Here is a 26,120-nt window from a genome sequence, read left to right as displayed (position 1 = left end):
ATCAAAGGAGAATGAAGAACACCAAGGTCACAAGGCGATTATGAGCCCAAGAGACAGAAAGGGCTACATGAACCAGAGACTACATCATCCTGAGACCAGAAGAACTAGGTGGTACCCGGCTACAATGGATGACTGCCCTGACAGGGAACTCAACAGAGAGCCCCTGAGGGAGCAGAAGAGCAGTGGGATGCAGACCCCAAATTTTTATAAGACTGGACTTAATGGTCTGACTAAGACTAGAAGGACCCTGGTGGTCATGGCCCCCAGACCTTCTGTTGGCCCAGGACAGGAACCATTCCCGGAGCCAACTCTTCAGACATGGATTGGATGCTGGTGAGGAGTGAGCTTCTTGGATCTGGTGGACACTTGAGACTATGTTGGCATCTCCTGCCTGGAGGGGAGATGAGAGGGTGGGGGGGAGGTCAGAAGCTGGAGAGTGGAGAGAGAGAGCAGGCTGTCTCATTAGGGGGAGAGTAAATGGGAGTGTGTAGCAAGGTGTATATGGGTTTTTGTGTGAGAGACTGACTTGATTTGTAAACTTTCCCTTAAAGCACAATAAAAATTATTTAAAAAAAAAAAAAAAAGACAAACAACCCAATCAAAAACACAGGCAAAGGACTTGAGTAGAGATTTCACCAAAGATACAGAAATGGTCAACAAGCATGTGAAAATATGCTCAACATCATTAGTCTTAAGAAAATGCAAATCAAAACCATGAGATACGTCACCCCCACTAAAAAAAAAAAATACGTCACCCCCACTAGGAGGGCCATTATCAGAAAAATAGAAAAGAACAAGTGTTGGCAAGGATGTGGAGAAATGGGAGCCCTCATTCATTGCTGGTGGGACTGTAAAACAGGGCAGCCTCTGTGGAAAAGAGTCTGGTGGTTCTTGAAAAAGTTAAATGTAGAATTACCATAAAAGCCACGGTCATCAAGTCAATTCCAACTGTTAGCGGCCCTGTAACAGAGTAGAACTGCCCCACAGGGTTTCCAAGGTTGTAAATCTTTGCGTAAGCACATCTTTCTTCCACGGAGTGAATGGTGGGTTCGAGTCGCCAACCCTTGAGTCAGCAGCTGAGCACTTTAAACACTGCACCACCAGGGCTCCTTAGAATTGCCATATGACCCAATAATTGCACTCCTGGGTATTTACTTGAAAGTAAAACGCAAATAGATACTTGTACACCAATGTTCATTGCAACGCTATTCACAACAGGGAAAACGTGGAAACAACCTAAATGTCCATTAACAGATAAATGGATCAACGAAATGTGGTACAAACATTAGATGGCATATTACTCAGCCATAAAAAAAATGCGTTTTTTCTTGTTTATAAAAAAATGAAGTTCTGATACATGCTACAAAAAAAATGAACCTAGAAAACATTATGCTGAGTGAAATAGAAACAAAAATGTAAATATTGTATAATCCCCCTTATATGAAATATCTAGAATAAACAACTGTATAGAGACCAAAGAAGCCCTGGTGGCAAAGTGGTTAAAGTGCTCTGTTGCTAACCGAAAGGCTGGCAGTTCAAACCCATCAGCCACTCAGCAAAAGACAGGGCAGTCTGCTTCTGTAAAGATTTATAGCCTTGGAAACTCTATGGGACAGTTCTACTCCTACAGGGTCACCGAGCCAGAATCAACTCAACAGCAATGGGTTCGGTTTTTGGTCCCTGGATGGTGAAAATGGTTAATATGCTTGGCAGCTAGCCAAAAGGGTAGGGGTTCGAGTCCACCCAGAGGTGCCTCAGAAGAAAGGCCTGTCAATCTACTTCCGAAAATCAGCCACTGAAAACCCTATGTGGAAGGAGAGAGCAGGCTGTCTCATTAGGGGGAGAGTAATTGGGAGTGTGCAGCAAGGTGTATATGGGTTTTTGTGTGAGAGACTGACCTGATTTGTAAACTTTCACTTAAAGCACAATAAAAATTATTTAAAAAAAAAAAAAAGAAAACCCTATGAAGCACACAGTTCTACTCTGACACACATGGGATTCCCATGAGTTGGAATCAACTCAATGGCAACTTGCTTGCTTTTTGGTTTGGTAAAGAGCAAAGTTTACAGGTAGTAGGGAAGAGGGAGTTACTGCTTAAGGACACTGAATTTGTTAAGAATGATGAAAAATTTGGAAATGCATAGCAGTGGTGGTTGTATAACATGGTGACTGTACTTAACGTCACTAAATTGTACATGTAAAAAAATACTAAAATGGCAAATGTCTTGTTATAATTTTATCATAGTAAAACAATAAAGCAACAAAACAACAAAAATCTCCTACATTTCTGAGGGTCAGGAATCTAGAAATAATTTGGCTATTTCTGGCTCAGGGCTTCTCATGAGATTACAGTCAACCAGTTGGTAGGCACTGCTATTATCTCAAGGCTCGCCTGGGACTAAAGAATCCACTTCCAAGCTCACTCACATAGTTTTTGGCAGGTAATCACTTCTTTGCTGGCTGTTGGGCCAGTGACCTCCAAGGCACAGGTTGCCTGAGTGACATGAAGGCAGTGAGTGATCCAAAAGAGGGCAAGCGAGACTGTCTTGAGACAGAAGGCATGGTCTTTTATAACCTAATCTTAGAAGTGACATACCATCATTTCTGCTGTATGCTATTGGTCACACAGACCCTGGTATAGTATGGAAGAGGACTGACCACACGAAGCTGCGATTATCAGAAATCAGGGATCACTGGGGAGTATCTCGGAGGCTGGCTATCACTGTGACTATCAAATCTCTGAGGTTTTTCTATTCCATAATATTAAATGACGTAAGTTTTATTTTAAACTGTCAGTATTTATATTATGCTGGAAATTCCATCCTTTGCAATTACTTACATTCATGATGAAAATTTTTTTTAAGATGAGAAGTGGTACATAGTTTTAAAATGTTTTGGGGATAATAAAAAAGTTTTGAGGACCCGTGACTACTAGTTGTTGTTATGTACCATCGAGTCAGTTCCGACTCAGAGCGACCCTATAAAATAGGGCACGGTAAAAACCGACCAAACCTGTTGCTGTCAAGTTGATTCCGACTTATAATGAGTGACCCCACAGGACAGAGTAGAACTGCCCCATAAAGTTTCCAAGGAGTGCCTGGTGGATTCGAACTTTTTGGTTAGCAGCTGAGCTCTTAACCACTATACCACCAGGGTTTCCTAGGGCAGAGTAAAAACCCATTGCCGTCAAGTCCATTCCGACTCATAGTGACCCTAAAGGACAGAGAAGAACTGCTCCATAGGGTTTCCAAGGAGCGCCTGGTGGATTCGAACTGCTGGACCTTTTGGCTAGCAGCTGAGCTCTTAACCACTGTACCACCAGGGCTTACATCCAGTGTGTCCATCCCATCACGTTCCTCTGGCTCTTTATCTCCCCCTTGTGGTGTTCTTTATCTTAAAGGTATGGGCAATTGATAAATGAAAGACGTTTAATTTCAAACTGTGAATGGGAAAGACTGCTTGAAAACTGGCTACGACTGTCTCTGAAAATTTAGTATTACAGGATAGCAATAAAGATCAGTAACTTAACTTTTTTTTTTTAATACAGGATAGCAATAAAGATCAGTAACTTAACTTTTTTTTTTAATGGCATTCATTACCCACACTTGTTAAGCGCTTTCTATGAGCAACTCACTGTATAAGAGCTGTGAGAGACACCAAAATAACATAAGCTACAACCTACAAAAGTTATAAACCAGACAGTATGGTGCCTGGATGCTCAGGGAAGAAATTAAATCACATTTTTATTGTATACAATTTGCAGAGGTGCAATTCTATTTACTTTTTGATTTGATGTCCCACCAATACAGTACATGTTTAATGAAGGTATTTTATACCTCAGATGAGCAGAACAGGTTCAGCTGACTTAAGGCCAAAATGCACAAAGCCAGTAATTATAGATAACAACTGATGTTTTAAATGCTTAGTATTTACTGAGGGACAGCACAATGAACATACATTTAAACCACAATTTGAGTCTTTTATTAGGAACTAGCCTGGAAATCTGACTAGGGCTAATATATTATTCCTAACCTAACAATCTGCCATTTTGTAATTGGAAAAAAAAAAAAAGGCTGTGCCATTCACTCTCAATTTAAGAGGAAAATGAGCTACATCCAAACTGTATAAAGTAACAATCTGCATTATTAGAATAACAACACTTTAAGAATGTTTTATTCAGTATCATAAACACTCACTAAACTACGCAGAGCTGAAATTACGCAACGGCTTGCAAAACAAAGAAAAAAAAAATTTCCAGTCCAAGCTAAATGGGCTAAGGAGAGAAAGGAAGTGCCAAAGTTGGCTGGAAGATTTAAGCTCCCGTTTTTTTACCCTGACGATAGGTTAGGTCTAAGGATTCTAGTTTCTTGAAATGGTTGCATTCCCCTACCTACATCTGAGTCAATCAGAAAACGTGCATTGAAGAAGCTCGTCTTTACTTTTCCTCCACAAAGTCTCCGTCCTTAAAATGGACCTATGGTGGGCTCTTGGTATCCCTAGATGGAGGACTAAAATGCCTCTGCTACTCAAGCCAAGTTAAGTATTTGCGTCTGTGAGGGCTTATCTCCCCCATGTTGGTGTGTCAAGGCAGGCTTCTGGGGCCGGCTCTGGAGTGGCCAGGAGCAGTCTATTTTGGGGGCCTCGTCGGGCGCCTCACTCGAGCCCACCCTTCGTCTCTAGGGCAGCTGCCTGCTGGCTGCATTACCCCCACCCTTCCACTCCGAACATACCCAGCAGACAGAGGTGCGGCACCTGCGCCAGGCGCTTCTCCGTTTGCCCTGGGGAAGCTGGAGGCTGAGCCCGAGAGCGGGTCTTACAGCTCATGTAATAAAAAGGTTAACAGGAATCCTAACCACACGTGGACACCAAGAAGGAAGAAGCGGCCGAACGCGCCTGTGAGGGCCTGCTCGTTAGCTCCCTCCTTTCCTCTCCGCGGTCACTTCGGGGCAGAAGGCGAGGCCGGGCTGGGTCGAGTCAGGACGTCGCGGGACCCTGCCCTCTCAGGCGCCCGCGGATCCCCATAGGGAGGGGAAGGGCGGAGGGAGCGGCAAGATGGCGGCTGGGGCTCAGAGCCCGGAAGCCCGGCGGCGCGGGGCGGGGCGGGGCGGAAGCGGGATCCAGCAGAGGGACTCCCGGCATCCCGCGCTGTGCCTGGCTTCCGGCAGTGGGCGGTGCGGGGGGGGGCGGTGGCGGGAGGAAGTGGGCTGAGCTAGGCGCTCGGATCACTCCCTGTACTTCCGGGGGCCTCGAACCTGCTTCTAGCGCCTTCTCGATAGGTGGCGCGGGAGGAAAAAGAGGTTCGAGGGGCTGGGCTGGGCAGATCCCCTCCTTCCCACCTCATGTGAGCAGTGTCCCGAGACCCGCCAGGCGAAGGCTGCCCACAGAGGTGGAGCCGGTGGCCCGGCCTGGAACATGAGGCAGTGTCTCCTCTTCCTGACCAGCTTGGTTTCTTTCGTGCTGGCGCCGCGACCTCCGGACGACCCGGGTTATGGCTCCCAACAGCGACTCGGTAAAGACCCGGGAAAGTTGGTTTAGGTCGGCGCCCGGCGGCAGGCGCGCGCTGCTTTGAGGGGAAGAGCTGGGGAGCAGGATCTATGAGGTGTTTGGAGGCGGGGTATTGGACGATGGTGGCGCGTCCCTGACTTTTCTGTACGGGGGGGGGTGTGGCCCTGAGTTTAGGGAAAGAGTACAGGAGTTGGATTTGTCTCTCTGAATGAGAAAGGGGTGCTGGCGTGGCCCCCGGTAATGACTGAGGGCATGGAAGGCGTCTACCTCCAGGGTTTGGGGAAGGGGAATGTTTTTGGGAAAGAGGGTCCTGTTTGGAGAAGGAGATGTGGTCAAGATCCCTTGCCTTACTGTGGAACAAATTTGTGTGTTGTGTGTTCTGCTAAAGGCTGACTCTGGGGAATGAGGATAACCCAGAAAAACCCAGTGCCGTCGGTAGGTGGTACTTAGTGCAGTGATCTGGTTGGAAAGCGGTGACAGGAGAACTTGTCATGGAGGTGCGTTTCGCAGACATCATAAGCACACTCTTGCTTATGTTGTATCTTATTGGAGGTGATGGCGGAGTGGTGGTACTAAAACCTGCCAAGCCAACTTTTTTTTTTAATAATTTTTATTGTGCTTTAAGTGAAATTTTACATATCAAGTCAGTCTCTCACATAAAAACCCAAGCCAACTCTTGATACTGTCACTGTGAAAGTCTTCCTTGCAAATTTAAACAAAGAAATTATCAGGGATGACCAGTATGATCAGCTTGGAACCTAGAAACTAGAGAGCTCCTATTAGATTTTCTACAGCGATTGAATTTTAAGGATGGACGTGCATTTAGGGATGTGAAGTTAGGTGGAAGATAGTTTGCTTAATGGTGTCTCTTAGGGTCCTTTACCTTTCAGACGTTGCCGTGGACACACAGTTTAATTAGTAATAAAGTATTTTTTCCATATTATATATGAACTCTGCTCTTTCCCGGGCCCTTCCCTGCTCTCCCCTCCCTCCTCCTTTCCTTCTAGCCTTTCTGCTGGCACCGTGTAACCCATATGTGCTGTCTAAAGTTAATTGACGCAGATTGAAACACCATGTGGGTTTTCTGGCAATGTTTTTTCTTATTTAATGGTCAGAAATTGTAACTGGTTGATAGGAATATTAAAGGTGTTGAGTGTTCTCACCTGAACACCTGCCTTGTGGTTGTCTTAAATTGAAATGGATTACAAGTGACTAGTTTAATGAAAGGCCAAGGAGCCCATTAGGACATGCTGTGGTTAAGTCGATACAAATGGAAGGAGAATTTTGAAGTAAAGGTGGTCAGGATGGAGAGAGAGGGTAAGGGTCCACTTCATTTTAAAAACAGATGTTGAAAGAATGAACATGTCTTTGGAGATACAAAAATTATCTTGTTAGCACCCTGACACAGCTGTTTCACTTACGTTGTCATTCGGTCTTTCATGTGGAAAAGTGGCATGACCTCCTAGGGAAGCATACAGTATAGAGAAAAACATTCCTTTCTAGATCAGTGGTCAGCAACACTCGCAGATCATAGTTTTTTTTTTTTTTTTTTTTATCATGTTGGCTTTTTTATGTGCAGTGTGCCAGAAAAACAAATAGACCTACTCGTTTATTCATCATATGTTTGAAGAACACATAGTATATGCCAAGGGTTATGGATAGCATGGGAGATACAAAGATAAGACAGTATTCTTCAAAAAGCGTAGTGGATTAAAGACATCTCTGGAGACCTAAACAGATGATTCTTAAATAACATGGAGGAGAGTGTTAGGGGTATTATGGCAACGTCAAGAAAAGGGACACTGAACCTAGCCTGGCAAGATTAGTGAAAGCTTCCTGAAGGAGGTTATACCTGAGCCCAGACTTTAAGGTTAGGTACATGAAGAGGGGGAATAAGGACACTCCGGATGGGGCTATCTGGAAAGTGTTAGAGTTGAAATGAATCTTAGAAATCCTGTCTAGTTTTTTAATAAACAGGAAAATATATCTCAGAAAGGTGTACTGAGTTGTAAAGTACATATGACTAGTGATGAACATACGCCTTGTGGGTATTTTTTTCTTTTGAAGAATGACTTTTGTGTGTGTTTGACAGTTCAGGATGTAATTTGTTCCTTAACTTAACCCTGCTATTACTTAGACTGAGTTAAGACCAGTAAATAGTTTCATGGTTAAAGTTTATTTTTTATTAGCCTACTTGTTTTATAAATATTACCATAACAGCAATACTAAACGTTGATTAATCATTTAACAACTTTTTTTGAAGGGCAAAATATATATATAATAGAACCACGGCTTTTGGAGTACTCCTTTAGTCATCCAAAATGATTTCAATTGAACTGTTACGAATTGCATAACTTAGGAAAGTTATGAATCAGATGAGCTTAGTCATGATGATATCTCCTTGAAGTTACAGCTGAGATGTCTAAGTCTCACTTTGATTTCAAAGTTGTCTTCCCTTTGTGTTACTTTTAATAAAACAGAATGTAGTGGGTGGAAGGAAAAAAAAATATAGGTCACAGATGAGGAATGAAAGTTTGTATCTGAAACATGTATTTTGAAATTTACTTTGAGGTAATTGGCTGGGAAATTCTCCATATTCAGTTCTCATTTCTCATCATTGACAGCACCATTTTGCTCAATATTTTGATGTTTGGCTTCCTCTTTTGATGTTCATTTTGCTTACAGGCTGCATTCCTCTGAAACCTAAATGCTTAACCACTGTCACCACTCCAAGGGAGATTTGATGCAATTCTGCTTTGTCTAGTCAGATAAGTTGTATTTCTAGAATAGAATGAAGAGAAGAGTTAAGCAGCGTGCCATGATGGGGAAATTAGAGAAATCCTTTTGGCCTACACTGGGCTTTTCAGAACATTAAGTATAGGTGTCCACCAAAGCCAAGTGTGATAGATTTTTGGATCCTTCACCATTTTGTGTTTGTAATAAATGGTAAGCGTATGCAGCTGGAAGTATAATTTGAAGGAAGCCTAAGAAAGATTGGTAGGGAAGGAGGGGCAGAAAGAGGCTTCACTGAAAGAGGGAAGTGAAACAGTGCTTTTTCATATATCTCTTAGTGCTGAAATCAACTAAGAAGATGGGTATTTCTGTACACCCCCTCCAACATGAGTCGTGGGTATTTCTATCCACCCCCTCCAAAATGAGTTGTAGGCTCTGACATGTCTCATTCACTGCACTCTTTTCACTTACCATTTGACTGTGTTCTGTTGGCTACTAAATATATATATCTAGCCTAGACTTGTTCTCTGAAGCTCTAGACATTTATATCCAGCTGCCCACAACAGCTTTTTTTTTTTTTTTTTTTTTTAAGCTCAGTGAGAGATATTACTATCCACCCAGGTACCCAAGGCCAGGGCTTTGAACCAGTTTGTTCTGGTGTACATAAATAATGTAGTACTCTAACTTTTTGAATTAAGAGTAGCCGCTTTGTTCTAATTTGTGCCTGGAGCTAGAATTTTCATTTCTAACAAGGTCTTAGGTGATGCTAGTACTGCTGGTTATGGACCAATTCTGAGAACCACTAAACTGCTGCCCATCTGGTCAGTTCTGACTCATAGCAACCCTAAACAGAGTAGAACTGCCCTTAGGGTCTTTACGGAGCACCTGGTGGATTCGAACTGCTGAACTTTTGGTTAGCAGCCGTAGCTCTTAACCGCCACGCCACCAGGGTTTCCACTATTAGAGCAAAAAACCAAAACCAAACCCATTGCCTTTGAGTCATTTTGGACTCATAGCCATCCTGTGGGACAGAGTAGAATTGCCCCATAGGATTTCCCAGAAGCAGCTGATGGATTTGAACTGCCGACCTTTTGGTTAGCAGCCAAGCTCTTAACCACTGCTGCACCAGGGCCCCTCCAGTAAAGCAGTGTTTTTCAAAATTTGTTATATATAAGAATCACCTGGGGGTTTGTTAAAATGTAGATTTTGATTCAGTATGTCTGGGGTGGAAATATAAATTCTCAGCAGGTGTTTGAACCTTATGGCGCTAATTTGAAGCCCTGCCCAAGCCAGAAACCTTGGGACCTTTTAGTGATCTCAACCCGGATTGCTCAATAGTTTATTACTGTAAAACCTGTGGAAGCCAGAATCTGTGTATGTGGAAGTATCTCAAAGATGGAAAACTCGTATTTTTCACTAACATGAGCGATAGAAAAGTGGTAAAACTGCACTCTATCAAAGGCGGAATTCTTTCAAAACATGGAAAAACAAGGCAGTCCTGTCTATTTCCAGCTCTCACAGGTTTTACTCCAGCCGTTTTCCCAGACTCCAGTCTTCTTCCCCTCTAGCCCATTCTCCATGCTGCAGCCAGAATGAAATTTCTGAAACGATAGCTGTTGCCCTTATTCAACGTCCAAAATCCTTAATTTAGTTTCATGGACCTTCATGACTTGACCTCTGCCTGCCTCTCCAACCTCATAAAACCCCCCCCAAAAAAACCACTGCCATCAAGTCGATTCTGACTCATAGTGACATTCTTTGCCATTCTGACTCCAGCCTCGTTGAATTGCCTTCATTTTTTGATTGTTAAGTTCTGTGTTTCTTCTGGACTTCCACTTAGGTTATGCCTCTACTCAGAAACTTCTCTTTCTGTCCCCTTCTCTAGGTTGTCTCCTCATCCTTTTGGTCTTAACTTCAATACTTCTTCCCTGGGAGAGCACCCTTTGCTCACCAGGCAAGGGTCAGTGCTGTGTCCTTCTATAACACCTGCAACTTCCTCTCTCTTAGAACTTGAGACACTATGTACATTTCTTTTTAATGGTCTTTCCCCCAGTGTCAACAGACTGGAAATGTATTTCTCTTCATTATATTCCTAGTGCCTGGAAGGTAGGAGGTTTTCAATAACTATTTGTTGAATAAACAAATAAGTGGGGTCTGGTGGAAAAGTGAAAATACAAGGGTGAATGTGTGTGAGAGGAGGGGTGGGGGGAGGGAAGAAGACATGAAACCATTGAGGAAGAGTAGTGCCGTCATAGGAAGGTAAAATACATACTATATACTAAGACCAACACTTGACCCACTGACACTAAATAAGAGCCATATGTACCTGTTTTGACTTACCTGCAAATTTGACTTAAAGACAGACTTAACCCAGGGGCTGCCTGTATGAAATATTGGCGTACAACATTGCCAGTGAAACTATAATATTGAGGTTAAGTTTCTCAGTCAGTGGGAGTGATAATGATCTTGAATGAAACCGAGTTCATGTACCAACCTGCATCAGGGAAGTTGAAGAGCTATACCAACCTGTATCAGGGAAGTGGCATCTCAGCATTGAAAATTTGTGCAGCTTGAGTATTTGGGGGCTGATACGTACAAGACTGTATGCCAGGTACTGTGAGGTGAGGATACAATGATGCATAAAATATAGCTCCCTGTGGCCATTTTATAATCTCTTTGAGATAAGACAAATCTATTTAAGATAAGATCACTATATCCTAACCAGCAAGTGCTGGAAGAAAGATAGAAGTGAAGGGCTTTAGAATTCAGAAGAAGGGGAAGTTGTATTTAGTTGACGTGTCAAAAAGTAGACATAAGAAGAGCTAAGCTGTTTTTAAGGAGTTTGAAAAGCATGACATGAATAAAGCTTGGGTTTTGCAGTCAGATAGGCCCGAGTTCAAATTCCACTTCAGTTTTACATCGACAAATTACTTGTTCTCTTTGAGTCTATTTCTTCATCTGTAAGATGGTAATAACGTCCCAGGGAGGTATGCAGAGCTAATATATATAAAACAGCTAGCACTTAAAAATTATTGAATAAATGGTAAGCTTGAAGATTTTCCATTGGTGTGTCTAAGCATTATAATTAGCAAGGACAAATCAAAAACAACCATCCATTGGTGTGAAAGCCATGCCTTCTGAAACAGACTTCCTGCAGATTAAACATAAAAGGAAATCTTGTTAACAGAAAATGGGTGGTACCCAGCAAATGTGGAATTTGCTGCCACTTTTTTTATTTAAGGAGCCCTGGTGGTGCAGCAGTTAAAGTGCTCAGCTGCTAACCAAAAGGTTGGCAGTTTGAACCCACCAGCTGCTCTTTGGGAGAAAGATGTGATAGTCTGCTTCGGTAAAGATTTACAGCCTTGAAAACCCCATGGGGCAGTTCTGCTCTGTCCTGTAGGGTCACTGTGAGTTAGAATCAACTCGATGGCAGTGGGCTGTTTTTGAGTTAGAACTGTGAATGAACTTTAAATTTACTTTCATCACATAGCAGTGTGTCTACCCCCTGGCTTTTCTCAGGTTTGCTCAAATATTATGTGTCAGTGAAGCACTTTTCCTTCTTTGACCACTCTGTGTAAACTAAAAAAAAAAAAAAAAAAAAAGCCTCTCCTTATTCCCTGTCTTCCGTATCGTGCTTTAGTGTCCTCATTTTTATATATATTGTGCTTTGCCTATCTCTCCCACACTAAAACATGTGTTCGTTAGGCAACAGCTTTGTTTGATTTAATGCTGTATCTTAAAGGTCGGCAGTTCAAATCCGCCAGGCGCCCCTTGGAAACTATGGGGGAGTTCTACTCTGTCGTGTAGGATCGCTATGAGTTGGAATCGATTTGATGGGCAGTGGGTTTTTTGGTTTGGTTATCTTAAATGTTTAGACCAGCGTCTGATACGTAGCAGTGAATAAATGATTTGATGAATGAACCAATTAAGGTTTTAGAGGACAGCAAAGAAGAGAAATATTGGGTGGTTTCTATTCAGAATGGTTTTGTGAGTATATTTAACGTCAGTAACAATAAACTTGTATTTTAGGCTCGCACTGCGGTATTTTGAGGATATTCTAAGTCCAGTGGAATGATCTTCCATACCATTGCTTCTGCAATGATATTGTTGAGCGAGAAGGAAAACATCAGCTCAAATATTTTTAGACAGTTTTTAAAGAAACTCAAGCCACCGAAATTGTCTTCCAAAAATTCTTCTGATATCGGAGGAAGCGGCAGAGTTACTGTTGATGAAAAGTGGTTTATATGTGTAGCATATACCTTGATGTATTTACTCTTGCTCTATACCAAATAAAAACTTACTTGTGCTTGTTCTGTCTTTGGGGGCAAGTGCATCTTTGCTTTTCCTCAGCACCAAGTCAGTCTGATAAAATAATTCATGTCGATTTTTTTTCTAGGGATTAGTTTGGTCTTCTGACTTCTCTTCAGTGTCGTGTGTATTGCTATTCTGTTGTGTCTATCGAGGGCGGCAATAATAGGGATAGTACTGCTTTTTGCTCTTCAATGTAGAATATGTAATTTTTCTGTAAAAGATTTACGTTCTCAATTTTGGTTTGCTCAGACCATAAGGAATTGATGTAGCTCAGGGTGACAATGGACAGGTCGAGTTGGCCACCTTGATCTTAGAAATTCTAAACCTGCAATGTAGAAATGTCTTTTTTTAGAAGTTATCTCATTGCATAATATGATACTCCTTGAGAAATTAAAATTATTAGTATTTGACATGCAGTCCATTTTCAGATTTCCCCAACTGTCTCAAATATTTTTTCATAGTTAATTTGTTTGACTTAGGACCCAAAGAGGCTCACACATTGCATTTGCTTTCTGTATTTCTTAAGTCTCTTGACGTCCTCACCCCTCCTTTTTCCCCCTGTGCCATTTATTTCTTGAAGAAATTGGGTCATTTGTTCTGCAGAAATGCTAACATTCTTGGTACGTCTGATTGCTTCTTTAGGTGGTTGTTTAACTTAAAGTCTAATCCCTTCATGTCCTAAAACTAGAAGTTAGATCTGGATTAGATTCAGGTTCAATTTTTTGTTTTTAATAGTAGGAATACTTTGTAGGTTGTGTTGGACACTTCCTAGTGCATTACGTCAGGAGGGCTTTGTCGTCCGGCTGTCCCATTACGTCAGGAGGGGTTTGTCGTCTGGCTCTCCCATTTTAGTGATGTAACGACTGATGAATAGGTTAAGGTCCTAATAACCTTTTTACCTTTATTTCAGAAAAGCTTGATTATTTGCTCTCAGACTACGATATTCTCTCTTTGTCCAGTATCCAGCAGCACTCAGTAAGAAAAAGGGATCTGCAGACCTCAACGCATTTAGAAACACTACTAACTTTTTCAGCTTTGAAAAGGTAACTTGAATTATAGAATAATGTCAGGGCCATGGGGACTTGGTTTGGCAAAAGCAGAAAAGTAAGGCCGTCTACTGACGTCTTCGAAGTAAAGATTTGTAAGCGATACAGTTATATCTGTCATATATGATTTTGCATGATGTATTACCTGTTCTAAAATTTATACTAATAAGTATTAAAAAAGAAGAGTGTTAGAAAGATATTAATGATGCTATAAATATGCCTGTGAAATTCTAACAAAGAATTTTAATTAATTGAATGGTTAGAATACTTAAAATTTTTTGTGCTATTTTGGAGCCATCGACTGTGTAATAAGTATTATGTTTACATAGTGAGCCTTAGACAGAAAAGGTTTGTTCAGTATTCCACTAGTGGTAAGCTGGGTCTAGAATTCAGTGTTCTTTCCACATTGAGTTCTTCTTACCTGATAACATGAGCTGATTGACCTGCTCTACATGGGCAGTCGTTTTAATATCTCTCATATTTTATAGATGTACATCTATTAGATAATTGCAGGCCTTTTTTTTTTTTTTTTAAGTCTTTAGGTAACTATCTAATATCAAAAAACAAACACTAGGAGAATATAATTGGGCTGAATTATTGTTCACTCATAGGATAGACTTTAAAACTTTTTTTCTCTTTTAATAAAAGTATTAAATACACCTGATTTAAAAAACAAACCAACCATTGAAGGGTTTGATAAAATGTTTTTTTCTTCTCCTTTAGTCATTTGTACTCCCCAAGCCCAAAGTATCTTGTGTAAACTTCCGGAGATTTTTTTTTTTAACTTACTTATTGTGCTTTAGGTGAAAGTTTACAAATCAAGTCAGTCTCTCATACAAAAAGCTATACACACCCCACCGTGCACTCCCAGCTGCTCCCACTTAATGAGACAGCACATTTCTCCACCCTGGATTCCCCGTGTCCATTCATCCAACTCCTGTCCTCTCCTTCCTTCTCATTTCACCACCAGACAGGCATCGCCCTCGTAGTCTCCATGTCTACTTAGCCAGGAAGTTCACTCCTCACCAGCATCGTTGTCTGCCTTATAGTCCAGGCCAATCCCTGTTTGTAGAGTTGGTTTCCAGAATGGTTCCAATCTTTGAGATTTTAATGTGTATTTTGTGTGTGTGTGTATAGATCTATATGTGTATATAAGTGATAGATAACATAGACTTGCTTCATTTTTAACAGCTGCATAAATATTTCATTGCCTAGGATTGTTATAGTTTATTTGACTACCACCCTACAGATGGATATTGTCTAACGAAAGTGATTTTTTGGTGGGGGGAAGAGGGCAGCTACAACAATGCACCAGTGAATATCTTTGTAAATGTACCTTCCTGATAGGATGCATGCTAGAAGGAGAATTACTGGTTCAAGGATATGTGTATTATAAATGCTTATAGATATTGCCACATCTCCTCCCAAAGAGATTAAATCATTTTTCTTCAAATACCAGTATGTGAGTTTACCTGTTTCCTGTTACCCTTTATAGTGCTAGGTTTTATTAGCTTCAGCTTTTGCTTCTCTGAGAGAGAATGGCATCTCATGGTTGCTTTGATTTTCATTTTGCATGAGATTGAGTATCTTTCCATATGTTTATAAGTCATTTGTTTTATTTTTCTGTGAAACTGCCTTTTCACATATCCTTTGACAGTTTTTCTGTTGGGTTTATCTCTTTGGTTATTGAATTGTAGTAATGCTTAGTATATTAAAGAAGTTAATCCACAATCACATGTATTAATGATATTTTTGCAAGTATTTTTGACTATTTTTATTTTTATTGGTTATTGCCATTATCATATTATTTTTGAGTAACTTCTTTCTGCTAGATTTTATGTCAAAATGATTAGAATATTAGTTGTCTAGCTCCCAACCTATAGCAAATTTGAGCAGTGGTAATAATAATAGCAGCATCTATAGTTTACAAGGTGCATATTTTGTATAATTTATTTCACTAGGCACTTTGCATGTATTATCTCTGATTCTCAACACACTCTTCATAGAAGGTTTTGTTATTCCCTTTCTGAAAGTTAAAAAAAAAAAAAAATGAGGCTCACAGAGGCTAGGTTAACTTGCCCAAGGTCAGTCAACTAGTAAATGGCAGATGTAGGATTTGAACACAGGGCTGACTCCAGAACTTGTGTTTTTTCTGCTACACTGGTGGAAAGGTTGGTGGAGTGGATATAGTATCAAGAAATGAATAGAAGCAAGGGAAGGGGTATGTGTGTGATGACATAAACTCGAGACTTAGTGATGACATAAACTCGAAACTTAGTGGTTAAGAGCTGCTAACCAAAAGGTTGGCAGTTCACATCCACCAGGCGCTCCTTGGAAACCTATGAGGTAGTTCTGCTCTGTCCTGTAGGGTTGCTATGAGTCAGAATAGACTCGATGGAAATGCTTTTGGTTTTTTTGGTTTTGGGTTTCCTTTAAAATTAGATTTCAAATGACCTATAGAATCCTTGCTATAGGGCAAATACTTCCATAGCCTTACGTACTTTGGTTTTGTGTTATATAGATGATATTGATCCATTAAGAAAATGTTAATCATTATTAACGTCTTTCAGCCTAAGGAAACAGGGAAGTTTGTAATTTATTTTACAGTTTCTGTTTTAATGTTTAATGGGAAACGTTTCTAACAATGTTTGAGAACTTTGTACCAGGTACTTTAAAATAGGTTATATTATTTAATCTTCAAAACCATTCAGTTAGTAGGTGGTATTATTTCCATTTGTAGATGAGAATACTTAGGCTCAGAAGTTAAGGCCAAGGTCAAATAGTTAATAAGTGGTAGAGACAGGGTTTGAGTCATGTTTGTCATAGTCCAAAGCCCGTGCTTTTTCCTTGCTGTTACGTTGTGCTATTAGAGCTTAAAAGGGAGGAAAAAAAGGAATACTCTAAATGATCAGTTTGTACTGGGGCTGAACTTGACTGCCTGAAGCCACATATTAGGTGGTGATGATTGTAAATGAGAAAGTTCTGCAAAAGGTTTACTTCCTCAGTTTTGGTTTGTCAGACCATAAGAAATTGGTGTAGCTCAGGGTGGCACTCCCAGTTTTTATGTCAGAACTGAAACTGGTAGAAAATTATTTTTCTGTTTTAACGTGAGCCTGCCTGGGGTTCTAGCCCACATAGGAGATAATGCTGCTATGATAAGAGCATCATCTTTGAAGAGTAGCTGAAGGCAAGATAATATAAACCAAGATCATAAAATTGAGTTTAGATGGACTGTTAGTAGATAAAAAACCATGGAAATGCTGATTGTATAAGTTAAAGTAATTTTATTTAAAAAATAAATAAATAAAATTTACCTTAGAAATTAAATTTCCTCTTTGTTATAAATCAATAAATGAAATTCTGAGGTAATGAAAAGGTTACAAATATATTAATGATAATGTTGTCAGAATTTTTTTTTAAGTTAAATGTTCCTCCTAAAAGTGAAATTTCTCAGATTTAGGGGGGCCCAAACTGAGAAATGAAAATAATATACCCAGCTGAATGGGCCATTAAAAATTGAAATGAAAACAATGTTAATTCAGACTGATTAGCACCAGCCTGTAGTTACTATAAATCCTTGAACCAAAAGTAAGAAAGATACAGGTAGTTCCCGGTTTACAGTGTACTGGAGCTAGGACGATTTGCGCTTACCACTGTCCGTTTCTCATTTTTTTGTACATCTTATTGGTCATGATATGTACTACATGCAGCGTTGCAGCATGTAATTTGCTGATGTTAATCATTCTCTTGCCAACTCCCAAAGACAAAGATTGGATTTATAAAGATACTGATAATAAAAAACAATAATAATGAAACTAAAAAAAAAAAAAAAAATGAGGTATTTGATTTATGTCAGAACCAATTTAGGACAGAGTCGTGGGACTGAAACCCTGTCATAAGTCGGGGACTACCTGTATGAGGATGCTAAAGGAAATCTGTATGTAAATTACATGTGTAATTTTGGCAGGATAAAATAAAATATAAATTTTCTTAAAATTGTACTTTAGGTGAAGGTTTACAGAACAAACTAGCTTACCATTAAACAGTATTCATATTGTTTTTATGACATTGGTTAACAACCCCACTACATGTCAGCACTCTCTGTTCTCTGCCTTGGGTTCCCTATTCATCTTCTAGCTCTTGCCCCTGGGCTGTTGTGCCCCTTTAGTCTCATTTTGTTTTATGGGCCTGTCTACTGAAAGGTGACCCTCAGTAATCTGGGGACCATACTCTCAGGGTTTCTCCAGTCTCTGTCATTAAGTCTGGTCTTTTTTTGTTAAAATTTTGTTCTACATTTTTTCTCCAGCTCTGTCCGGGACCTCTATTGTTATCCCCGGCAGAGCAGTTGGTGGTGGTAGTCGGGCACCATCTAGTTGTACTGGACTCAGTCTGGTGGAGGCCGTGGTGGTTGTGGTCCATTAGTCCTTTGGACTAATCTTGTGTCTTTAGTTCTCTTCATTCTCCCTTGGTCCTGAAGGGAGGAGATCAGTGGAGTATCTTAGATGTGTGCTCACAGGCTTCTAACACCCCAGCCACAACTCACCAAAGCAGAATGTAGAACATTTTCTTTATAAACTATGTTATGCCAGTTGGGCTGGATATTCCCCGAGACCATGGTCCCCATGGCCCTCTAAAATAAATTCTGTCTGACAAATCTTATTGGAGATTTTATAGCTCGAAGGCTAAGATTGGGAATTCAGAAAACTTAAATTTTATCATTGCTTGACCTTTATCTTTGTTAATAAAGTAGATTCTTAATGTAGAAAATGAAGAATTCCATTCCAAAAGAACATTAAAGGTAATATGGCGACTCATAAAGAGCTCTATAGTTAAATAATAAGGCATTTGTAACAGGGATGCTTTTCTTTCTTTTCAAAGTTCTCAGCATAACTGAAGGGGAAAAAATTCAGAGCTGTGAATGTGTGGGAAGATGCATTTAGAATGGCAGGAGAAAATACTCCTAGGGTTTATGAAATAATGTTCTATTCTCTCTCTTACCCTGGGACCATTAAAAAACCACAAGTAAACTAAAATTACCTTGTTATGCTCAAAAAGTTAAAAATATCTGTTGCCATGGAGACAGCCTCCGTCTGGATTCTTCTGGCAGTTTAAAGGCTCATGCAAACCCATGGGGAAGTAATGTTTCGTATTTTTAACACCACAGCTGAGAAAATTTGTTCATGTGGCAGAGATGAATAACATACCTTCCTTTGTCTTGGGTGTTCATGGGCACATTAAGGGGACCTTGTAAGTCACTGAAAAATTCTTCCTTGGCACTCCCAGTTTTTACGTCAGGACTGAAACTCGTAGAGAACAAAAGAATATTAAGCCAGGTAAAGAACTGGAGTGTATATATTAATATCTGTGTTAGATACCTTGTATTTATTTTCCTTATGGTAGTTTTTTCAAGATAAATTCTTTCGAGACTGAGGAAAAAAACATGAGTGCTTTTAAATACAGAAATTAGCATTTATTACTTTTACACAGTGCAGTAAAAATTTTCTCATAGGATACCAAGCTTGATTGCTAGAAACAGCATAGACCAGGGCCTTGAAATAAAACCGACTTACTGTTCCAGCTTCACTATTTATTGGCTTTGTAATCTTGAGTATGCTGATTAACCCAACCTCAAAGGCTCAGTTTTTACTTGTGTGGAGATACTAGCACTGAGTAAATGGTATCTAATAATAATTAGTCTTTAATACATTTTTAAGATAAGCTGAACTCCCAACTTGAACTCCCCAGATGTGTTCCTTTATTCTTCAGGGTCTCCAGGACAGATGAGTACATAAGCTCTTTGAATCTTTTTTTCCCCCTAGTATTTCTCTTGATCTGCCAAGTTTTTACAACTGAACAAATTAATGAGCAAAGGCAGGCAGGAATGACATCACAGGTGTGCTAGGGAAAGAACGGGGAGGAGAGTCTGGTCATAGATCTCTATGGGGCTGGAGAACAGAGATTTAGCCTCAGAGAGCTCACAAGAAAAGCGGCCTCAGGGGATGTCTAGGAAGAATCAGAACTGGGAGCAGGCTCCAGCCAGTGTATGCCAGGGCATGAGTGTGTTTGTATGCCCAGCTGTGTGAGTGAGTGAATTCTTACCATGGTTTTAGTCTGTTTGTCTTTACAGGAGACATATTACTCTAAGTATCTAGTAAAATGGTAGTTATAACTTATATAGTATTTTACTATTTCAGTTCTACTAACTTTTTAAGAATGTTTAATTAAATGGAAATTAGGGTTGTATTTCATGTGTCTGTAGTAAAATACGAATATGTTCTCTTTTAGGCATTTTAAGTTATACCTGACGTCAAGTACTGAACGCTTCTCACAGAATTTCAAAGTAGTGGTGGTGGATGGTAAAAATGAAAGCGAGTATACAGTAAAATGGCAGGACTTCTTCAGTGGACATGTGGTGGGTTAGTATGGATTTTGTTTATTTGCCCTTGTATCTCTGCGTTAGATGTCCATCTCCAACTCAATGACGTGTTCTTTGTTGGGGACCAGAAGGAAGGGGTGTCCAAGAACTGCTGTTCTTTGACCGTGTTGTTTGAGCTATTTGAACTATTTATTTGAGCACAAACATTCAAAGCGGGGAAATGAGTGTTAGCTAGGTTGTCATACTAGCTGACTGTTTCAATAATTACAGTCAGTTTGCTCTCAAGTGATAAGAATTTTCTGTCTCCAGCCAGTGATTGTAGGCTTCCCTTACGAGGGAAGCTAGGAGATAAAATCATCTAATTTATGATCCTATCATGTATTTATTTGAGAAAATATATCGAATAAGCACTTGCGACTTACTTTTTGAACATCGTCTGCAATAGGAACAAAAGAGACATTGAAATCCTGACTAGCACAGTTCCAGACCTTGTATATCCCATATCATGCATTCTGTCTCTTCTTAGCTCTTTACTCCCAAAGGAGTTAAAGTTATCCCAGAAGAAAATCTACAGTTCTTTTTGTTTTATTTTATGAGACACTGTAGATAATTGTTTTAAGAGGCTTAAGGGAAAGAGATAGGTTTCAGATTATTAGCAATGAGGCCACCTCTTAGGAAGTGAGAATTGTCTAGTTTCTTTATGGGGCCTTTGTTTCCTGGCCGCAGGTTTCTCACAGTACTTGGGCAAAGGCCACTCTGATGAAGGGTTTGGTTGGTTTTTCTGACACTGATGCATAACATATTATTTCAATATAAATATTTGTTAATAATGAAAATTACTTATTTTTCCTGTTAAGGTGAGCCTGACTCTAGGGTGCTAGCTCACATAGGAGATGATGATGTCACGATAAGAATCAACACAGATGGGGCAGAATACAATATAGAGGTAATGTGCACGTAAATTTTTCCCCAATATCCTATTTCTCTGATTTTTAAAAAGCTATTTGTCACTTGCAAGTTGGCAAAGGTGAAAAATTAATTATGCTTATTTCTTTTGTCTGTACCGGGAAAATAGATAATTAAAAAAAGAAAAAAGATAGTATTTTTTTTTTAACACGTCTAAGAAGCTATCATAAAATGTAACTAGTATTTCTGAGTACCATAATTGAGAGACAGTCACGTGTGGGGTGATTAATAGGAAGAAAAATCCTTCTTCATCTCTTGACTATTTTTTCTTTATTTGTTCTCTAATCTTACTCTAAGTATAAATATTCTGAAAGATGAAGGCACAGTCTTATTTTTCCCATTCCCTCTTAGATGCTCTAGAAATTCAAGATCAATAAAAGTTGATAGTTTATAGTCTTAGAAGTTAAAAGAGCAAACTATGAGAAGCTCAGGCTCTGGCCTCTCCCATTGAACCTACTAGCAGTAGAAATCAAGACCAAGTTAGCAGGAAAATGTTTGTATCTTAGTTTTAGTGGAACACCATTAAATGTTTTAAACCGTCACTGATTCTACCATAGCTTACTATTTATATGAATAACAACATTAATAAAGTAAACCAAACCCATTGCCACTGAGTCGATTCTGACTCAGACTCTATAGGGCAGGGTAGAATGGCTCCATAAGCCCCGTAGGGTTTCCAAGGCTCTAATGTGTACAGAAGCAGACTGCCACATCTTTCTCCCACAGAGGGTCTGGTGGGCTTGAACTGCTGCTAACCTCTCGGTTAGCAGCTGAGTGCTTAACCACTGCACCACCAGGGCTCCTTGTCAGAAACCCTGGTTGTCCTCAAAGTCTCCTTTATGGATTTTTTGGTTTTTCAATCCAGGATCCAGTCAAGGTTCCTGCCTTGTATTTACTCAATAGATTATTTTTTCCCTAACAACTTACTAATAATGGTGATAATTAGCTTTTATTGTTAGTAGTAATAATAATGATAACCAACTACCTTTTCTGAAATCCTAGTATATACCTAGATTCATTATCTTAGATTATCTCCCAGCCAGTTATTGTCACTTCTTTACTATTGAAAGAGGTTATGGTGAGCCCAGCCCCCTTATGGAGAACTTTGTTTTGGAAAAACAGAAACATCCTTTTGACTTGGGTTTAAACTTTGGGAGTAAATTAGTTGTGGTTTAGTGTGTGGTTTTGTAATACTGTAAATGCAGATTTTTTTAAAAAATGGTTTGTCTGAAATCAATAATAAGGTTTAGGCATTTTGTTGTATGTTTCCAGTCATCTGAAGTAGTTTTGTTCTTTGCTGTGAATAAAGCCTAGAATGGCAAAAAATGACAGATACTTGACTGTTAAGCAAACTAGAATGAAAGGTCTGCAAGAATCCACTTTTTTTTTTTTAACTCTTATTGCTCTTTCTCCACCTAGAACAGGGCTAGCAAACAGTAGGTGTTACTGGAGTGTTTTCGAATAAATGAGTGAAAAAGGATATCCGTTTTCTATTCGGGACCTCCTAAAATATTTCATAACTTGGGCAAAATAATGCTTTTTTCGTAGACAGATAAAATAATCAAAAGTGACTAATACATGTATTTATTTACCAGCTTAGAAACTCCATGTGACAAAAATTAAAATGACTTCCTGAGAAAATGAGTGGTCAGGTTATTTGACCTAGAAATGAATCATATCTAAGAATAACAAAAGGATGTTATAAGAATTTAATGTTTAGGAATTCCTATTTTTCCCATCTTAGTCATCTATATTTTCTGTTTTAGCCACTTTGGAGATTTATTAATGATACTCGGGACAAAAGAATGTTAGTTTATAAATCTGATGATATCAAGAATGTTTCACGTTTGCAGTCCCCAAAAGTGTGTGGATATTTAAAAATGGATAATGAAGAGTTGCTTCCAAAGGGGCTAGTGGACAGAGAGCCACCCAAAGGTGAGACTTAAAAAATATGTTTCAAACCAGAAACAAGCACTATAGCCGTCTTCAGTAGAGTTGGTTGTTTACTGATAAAAATAACATGATTATCAACTAACTATAGTCTTTGGCTTGAAAATAGGGTTTTGTTCCAGAAATTCTTTTGTTAATTCTTTTGTCTGTAATTTGAGAGCTGAAAACCGTAGAAAGCACTGGAAACAGTAAAGATTGGACTTAAAAGATTGAGGAAAGGGAGAATTGAATGATCTGAGGGAAAATGTTCTTTATTTGCAGATCTTTAGAAATGGTAAAATAATACTGTTGAAAAAACAATCTAGTGTTTATAAGAAATTACTTGATAGTGAGAGAAATCTGTACTGTTTAGAATAGAAGACATGTTTTAGGGACAGATATTGAAATTGTTGATATTAGTGGGATAGATGTATTTGTTATTGGGGTAGATATATTTTGGGACAGATATTATTGGAAAAAGTATATTTTAGGGTCATGTTTAAAAAAAAAAACATCTGGGAGAGCTGTTGTACTGTATTTCTGAACTTAGAAAATATTACTAGTATTTTAGTGTTTAAATAAGGAAATCCCTAAAGAATTTGATTATTTGACAAGAAAAATGTCATGTTAACAAAATAATTTTTAATGTTTGATTGTTTTGATATTTTTATGTTACTTTGGTTGATTCATAGATGACTTCTAAAAGACAGTGAAGGCTTTATAGCCCAGGAATAGGTGATTGTTTTACTCTGTTAAGCAATTTTTAAAGTTTTCTTATTTTAAAAATGAAGGAGGGAACTTTCCTTTTCCTTGGTGTCTTAGGCCGGGTTCTCTAGAGGAAAATTTGGACTTCTAAGCTCTTAAACTGTGAGAAAACAAATTACTGTTTGTTAAAGCCATCCACTTATGGTATTTCTGTTTAAGTTGCACTAGGCACTTGGTTTTGAATTCTATAATTTTAAAACTTTGTATTTCTTTTCACTTTCTCCAAATTGTTTTTTGTTGAAGATACTTTTAAGGATACTGAGCTCAGATAATGTTTGTTTCAAAAATATATTAGATTTAAAGTGTTACTATAAAAAATTCCTTGTTTTGGTGAATTTTGATTTAATAGTGCATACAAATTCATATTAGAGCTTGTCCATCGAGTGAAGAGAAGAGCTGAACCCAATCCTCTGAAGAACACGTGTAAATTGTTGGTGGTCGCAGATCATCGCTTTTACAAATACATGGGCAGAGGGGAAGAGAGTACAACCACAAACTATTTAGTAAGTATTTGATATTGGATAAATAACTGGAAAAAAATTCACGTAGGTAGGTAAATCCGTTTAAGAGAAGGCTGATATGTTTTGAAACTTAATGAAACCAGATCAGCTTCAAATACTGTTATTTTCCTAAAACATTTGAGGGCTGTCCTCTATGGTTCTTATATTACTGTGTGGAAGTTCTAGTTTCACGTTTATGAAAATCCTTTTTACCTTCGAGCTAATATTTTTTGTACATGAGAATTTTTATTAATATCAGGGCTGGGGAGAGTTCGTGACATAGGCCTCACTTCTTTATACAATTGGATTCTTTAAAAATGTCTCTCCTGGGATGGCAGCCATCTTGTTGGTGTCGCATGTATAGATGTATGCCCCAGAGGTAAAAAACAAAAAAATGTATTTGTGTGAACCTGTTACATTTCTGAGAGGAAGGTTAATTTTGTTTATGCCCTGTAAAATTGCTAATTATTGGAATATAAGTGAAACAGGCAGGTTATAACTAACTCCAGGGCAGAGAGATGAAGGAAAGATTAAAGAAATGTTGACACTGAATTTTTAAGCATTAAATATTGCAGTTTTAAAAGTCAAGGGAATTATATTTCATGTCCTTTTTTTTTTAGTATGACCTCATTCATCATGATAACTTGGCACTGACCAAAATGTTGTTATGGAGAGAATAAAAGAGAATGCAGCTATTCATGAACCAAGAGCCTAAAGCAGTAAAGAGGTCTTTCTCCTTGCCTGGCTTTGCCATTCCTCCTATTTATTCCTACCCTCCCTCATCCTTCCCTTCCATTCCATGTCAAGTGAATGAATTGATTATGAGGGTAGTAGGAGTTGTGTGTGAAGTCACTGTAATTCCTCTTCCCAAGCAAGAGAGATTCTTTCTCGAAAAAGCTGCTCTCTTGCTCTGGGTTTTGTACTAAGGGGCTCCTTTTAATTTACTTTTTTTATTACAGCAAGAATATGAATATAATGAGAGGTCTAGTCTTAAAAATTGCATTTCTTAAGCCTTACAATTACTTACAAGCAAAGAACAGTTTCTTAGACCTGCTGCTCAGTTCAAGAAACTTACCTCATCAACCCAGTTTCTGAACAGTAGAATATTCTTTTTGAGCAAAGAATAGGTAATTAGCATTTTCTTTCCCATGTAGTTTGAATCATCCTTGACTATTATAATGTCCCTCCTTCCCCAACTTTCCCTACCCATTCCCCACACCCACACATTCACTTGGCCCCCAAATCAGAAGACAAAGGAAAAATGGTAAAATGTACCTCATTTCTTCTGGCCCCCCCTTTTTTTTTTTTTAACCCATTGCTTAGTGCTAAACTTTGCACAGTGGGGCTGGGGGTGGAGGAGTAGTGGTAATTGTAATCGTCACTGCCCTTTATTTCTGGAGATCGCATTTTAGGTACTTGCCAAGAGATAAAGTGAAGATAGCATACTAAGAAGGGAATCTTTTGGGTAAATTGGTTGACTTTTTTTAAATTTAAGTTGGTTGACTTTTAAATTTTATTTTCATACTTGGCTAGAGTGGCAGTTCTTAAAAAGCCTGTTACTTGGTATTTGGGTTCTATATGCAGCTGATTACCTGAAAATTGGAGTGAACTCATGACTCTTTTATTCTGGTAACAACGCTTTAACTTTGGGACTAGGAATAATGTCTTTGTTAGAGCTGTCAGCGATAAATGCTAATATGTTAGTGTTAGTTTTTGTTATTGGTAGAAGTTTTTGCAGTGACATTTTCTCTAAACTGAATTTTTATCCCTGTACATTTTGTATTACATTACAAAGTGTGATTAAGATGTCCTTACTCTCTCTCTCTCTTTTGAACACACAGATAGAGCTAATTGACAGAGTTGATGACATCTACCGGAACACTTCATGGGACAATGCGGGTTTTAAGGGCTATGGAATACAGATAGAGCAGGTATTTATCAATGGATATGACTTTTACTACTGAGTTAAATTACGTGATGTAAATATTT

The 26,120-nt window shown here is 39.0% G+C and overlaps 1 protein-coding gene across 3 annotated transcripts in view; it reads left to right on the top strand.

Moving 5' to 3' along the window:
* Nucleotides 1–5,194: 5,194 nt before the first annotated feature.
* The window catches only part of ADAM17 (ADAM metallopeptidase domain 17), a 48,701-nt gene continuing 27,775 nt past the window's right edge, over nt 5,195–26,120 (top strand). Inside the window, exons 1-7 of one of the 3 annotated variants that reach the window (XM_049902841.1) lie at nt 5,195–5,509; nt 13,460–13,592; nt 19,881–20,011; nt 20,829–20,917; nt 22,704–22,872; nt 24,001–24,134; nt 25,973–26,062. In XM_049902841.1, the coding sequence (XP_049758798.1) occupies nt 5,413–5,509; nt 13,460–13,592; nt 19,881–20,011; nt 20,829–20,917; nt 22,704–22,872; nt 24,001–24,134; nt 25,973–26,062 (843 nt within the window). In that variant the 5' untranslated portion in view covers nt 5,195–5,412. The remainder of the gene's footprint in view (nt 5,510–13,459; nt 13,593–19,880; nt 20,012–20,828; nt 20,918–22,703; nt 22,873–24,000; nt 24,135–25,972; nt 26,063–26,120) is intronic. The other 2 variants (XM_049902842.1, XM_049902843.1) reach the window with 2 other exon arrangements.

Source organism: Elephas maximus, chromosome 12, assembly GCF_024166365.1.
Source record: "Elephas maximus indicus isolate mEleMax1 chromosome 12, mEleMax1 primary haplotype, whole genome shotgun sequence".
NCBI classification, from domain to species: Eukaryota; Metazoa; Chordata; class Mammalia; order Proboscidea; family Elephantidae; genus Elephas; species Elephas maximus.
The sequence above is the reverse complement of the archived record's forward strand: the minus strand, read 5'-3'. Positions and strand labels throughout refer to the sequence as shown.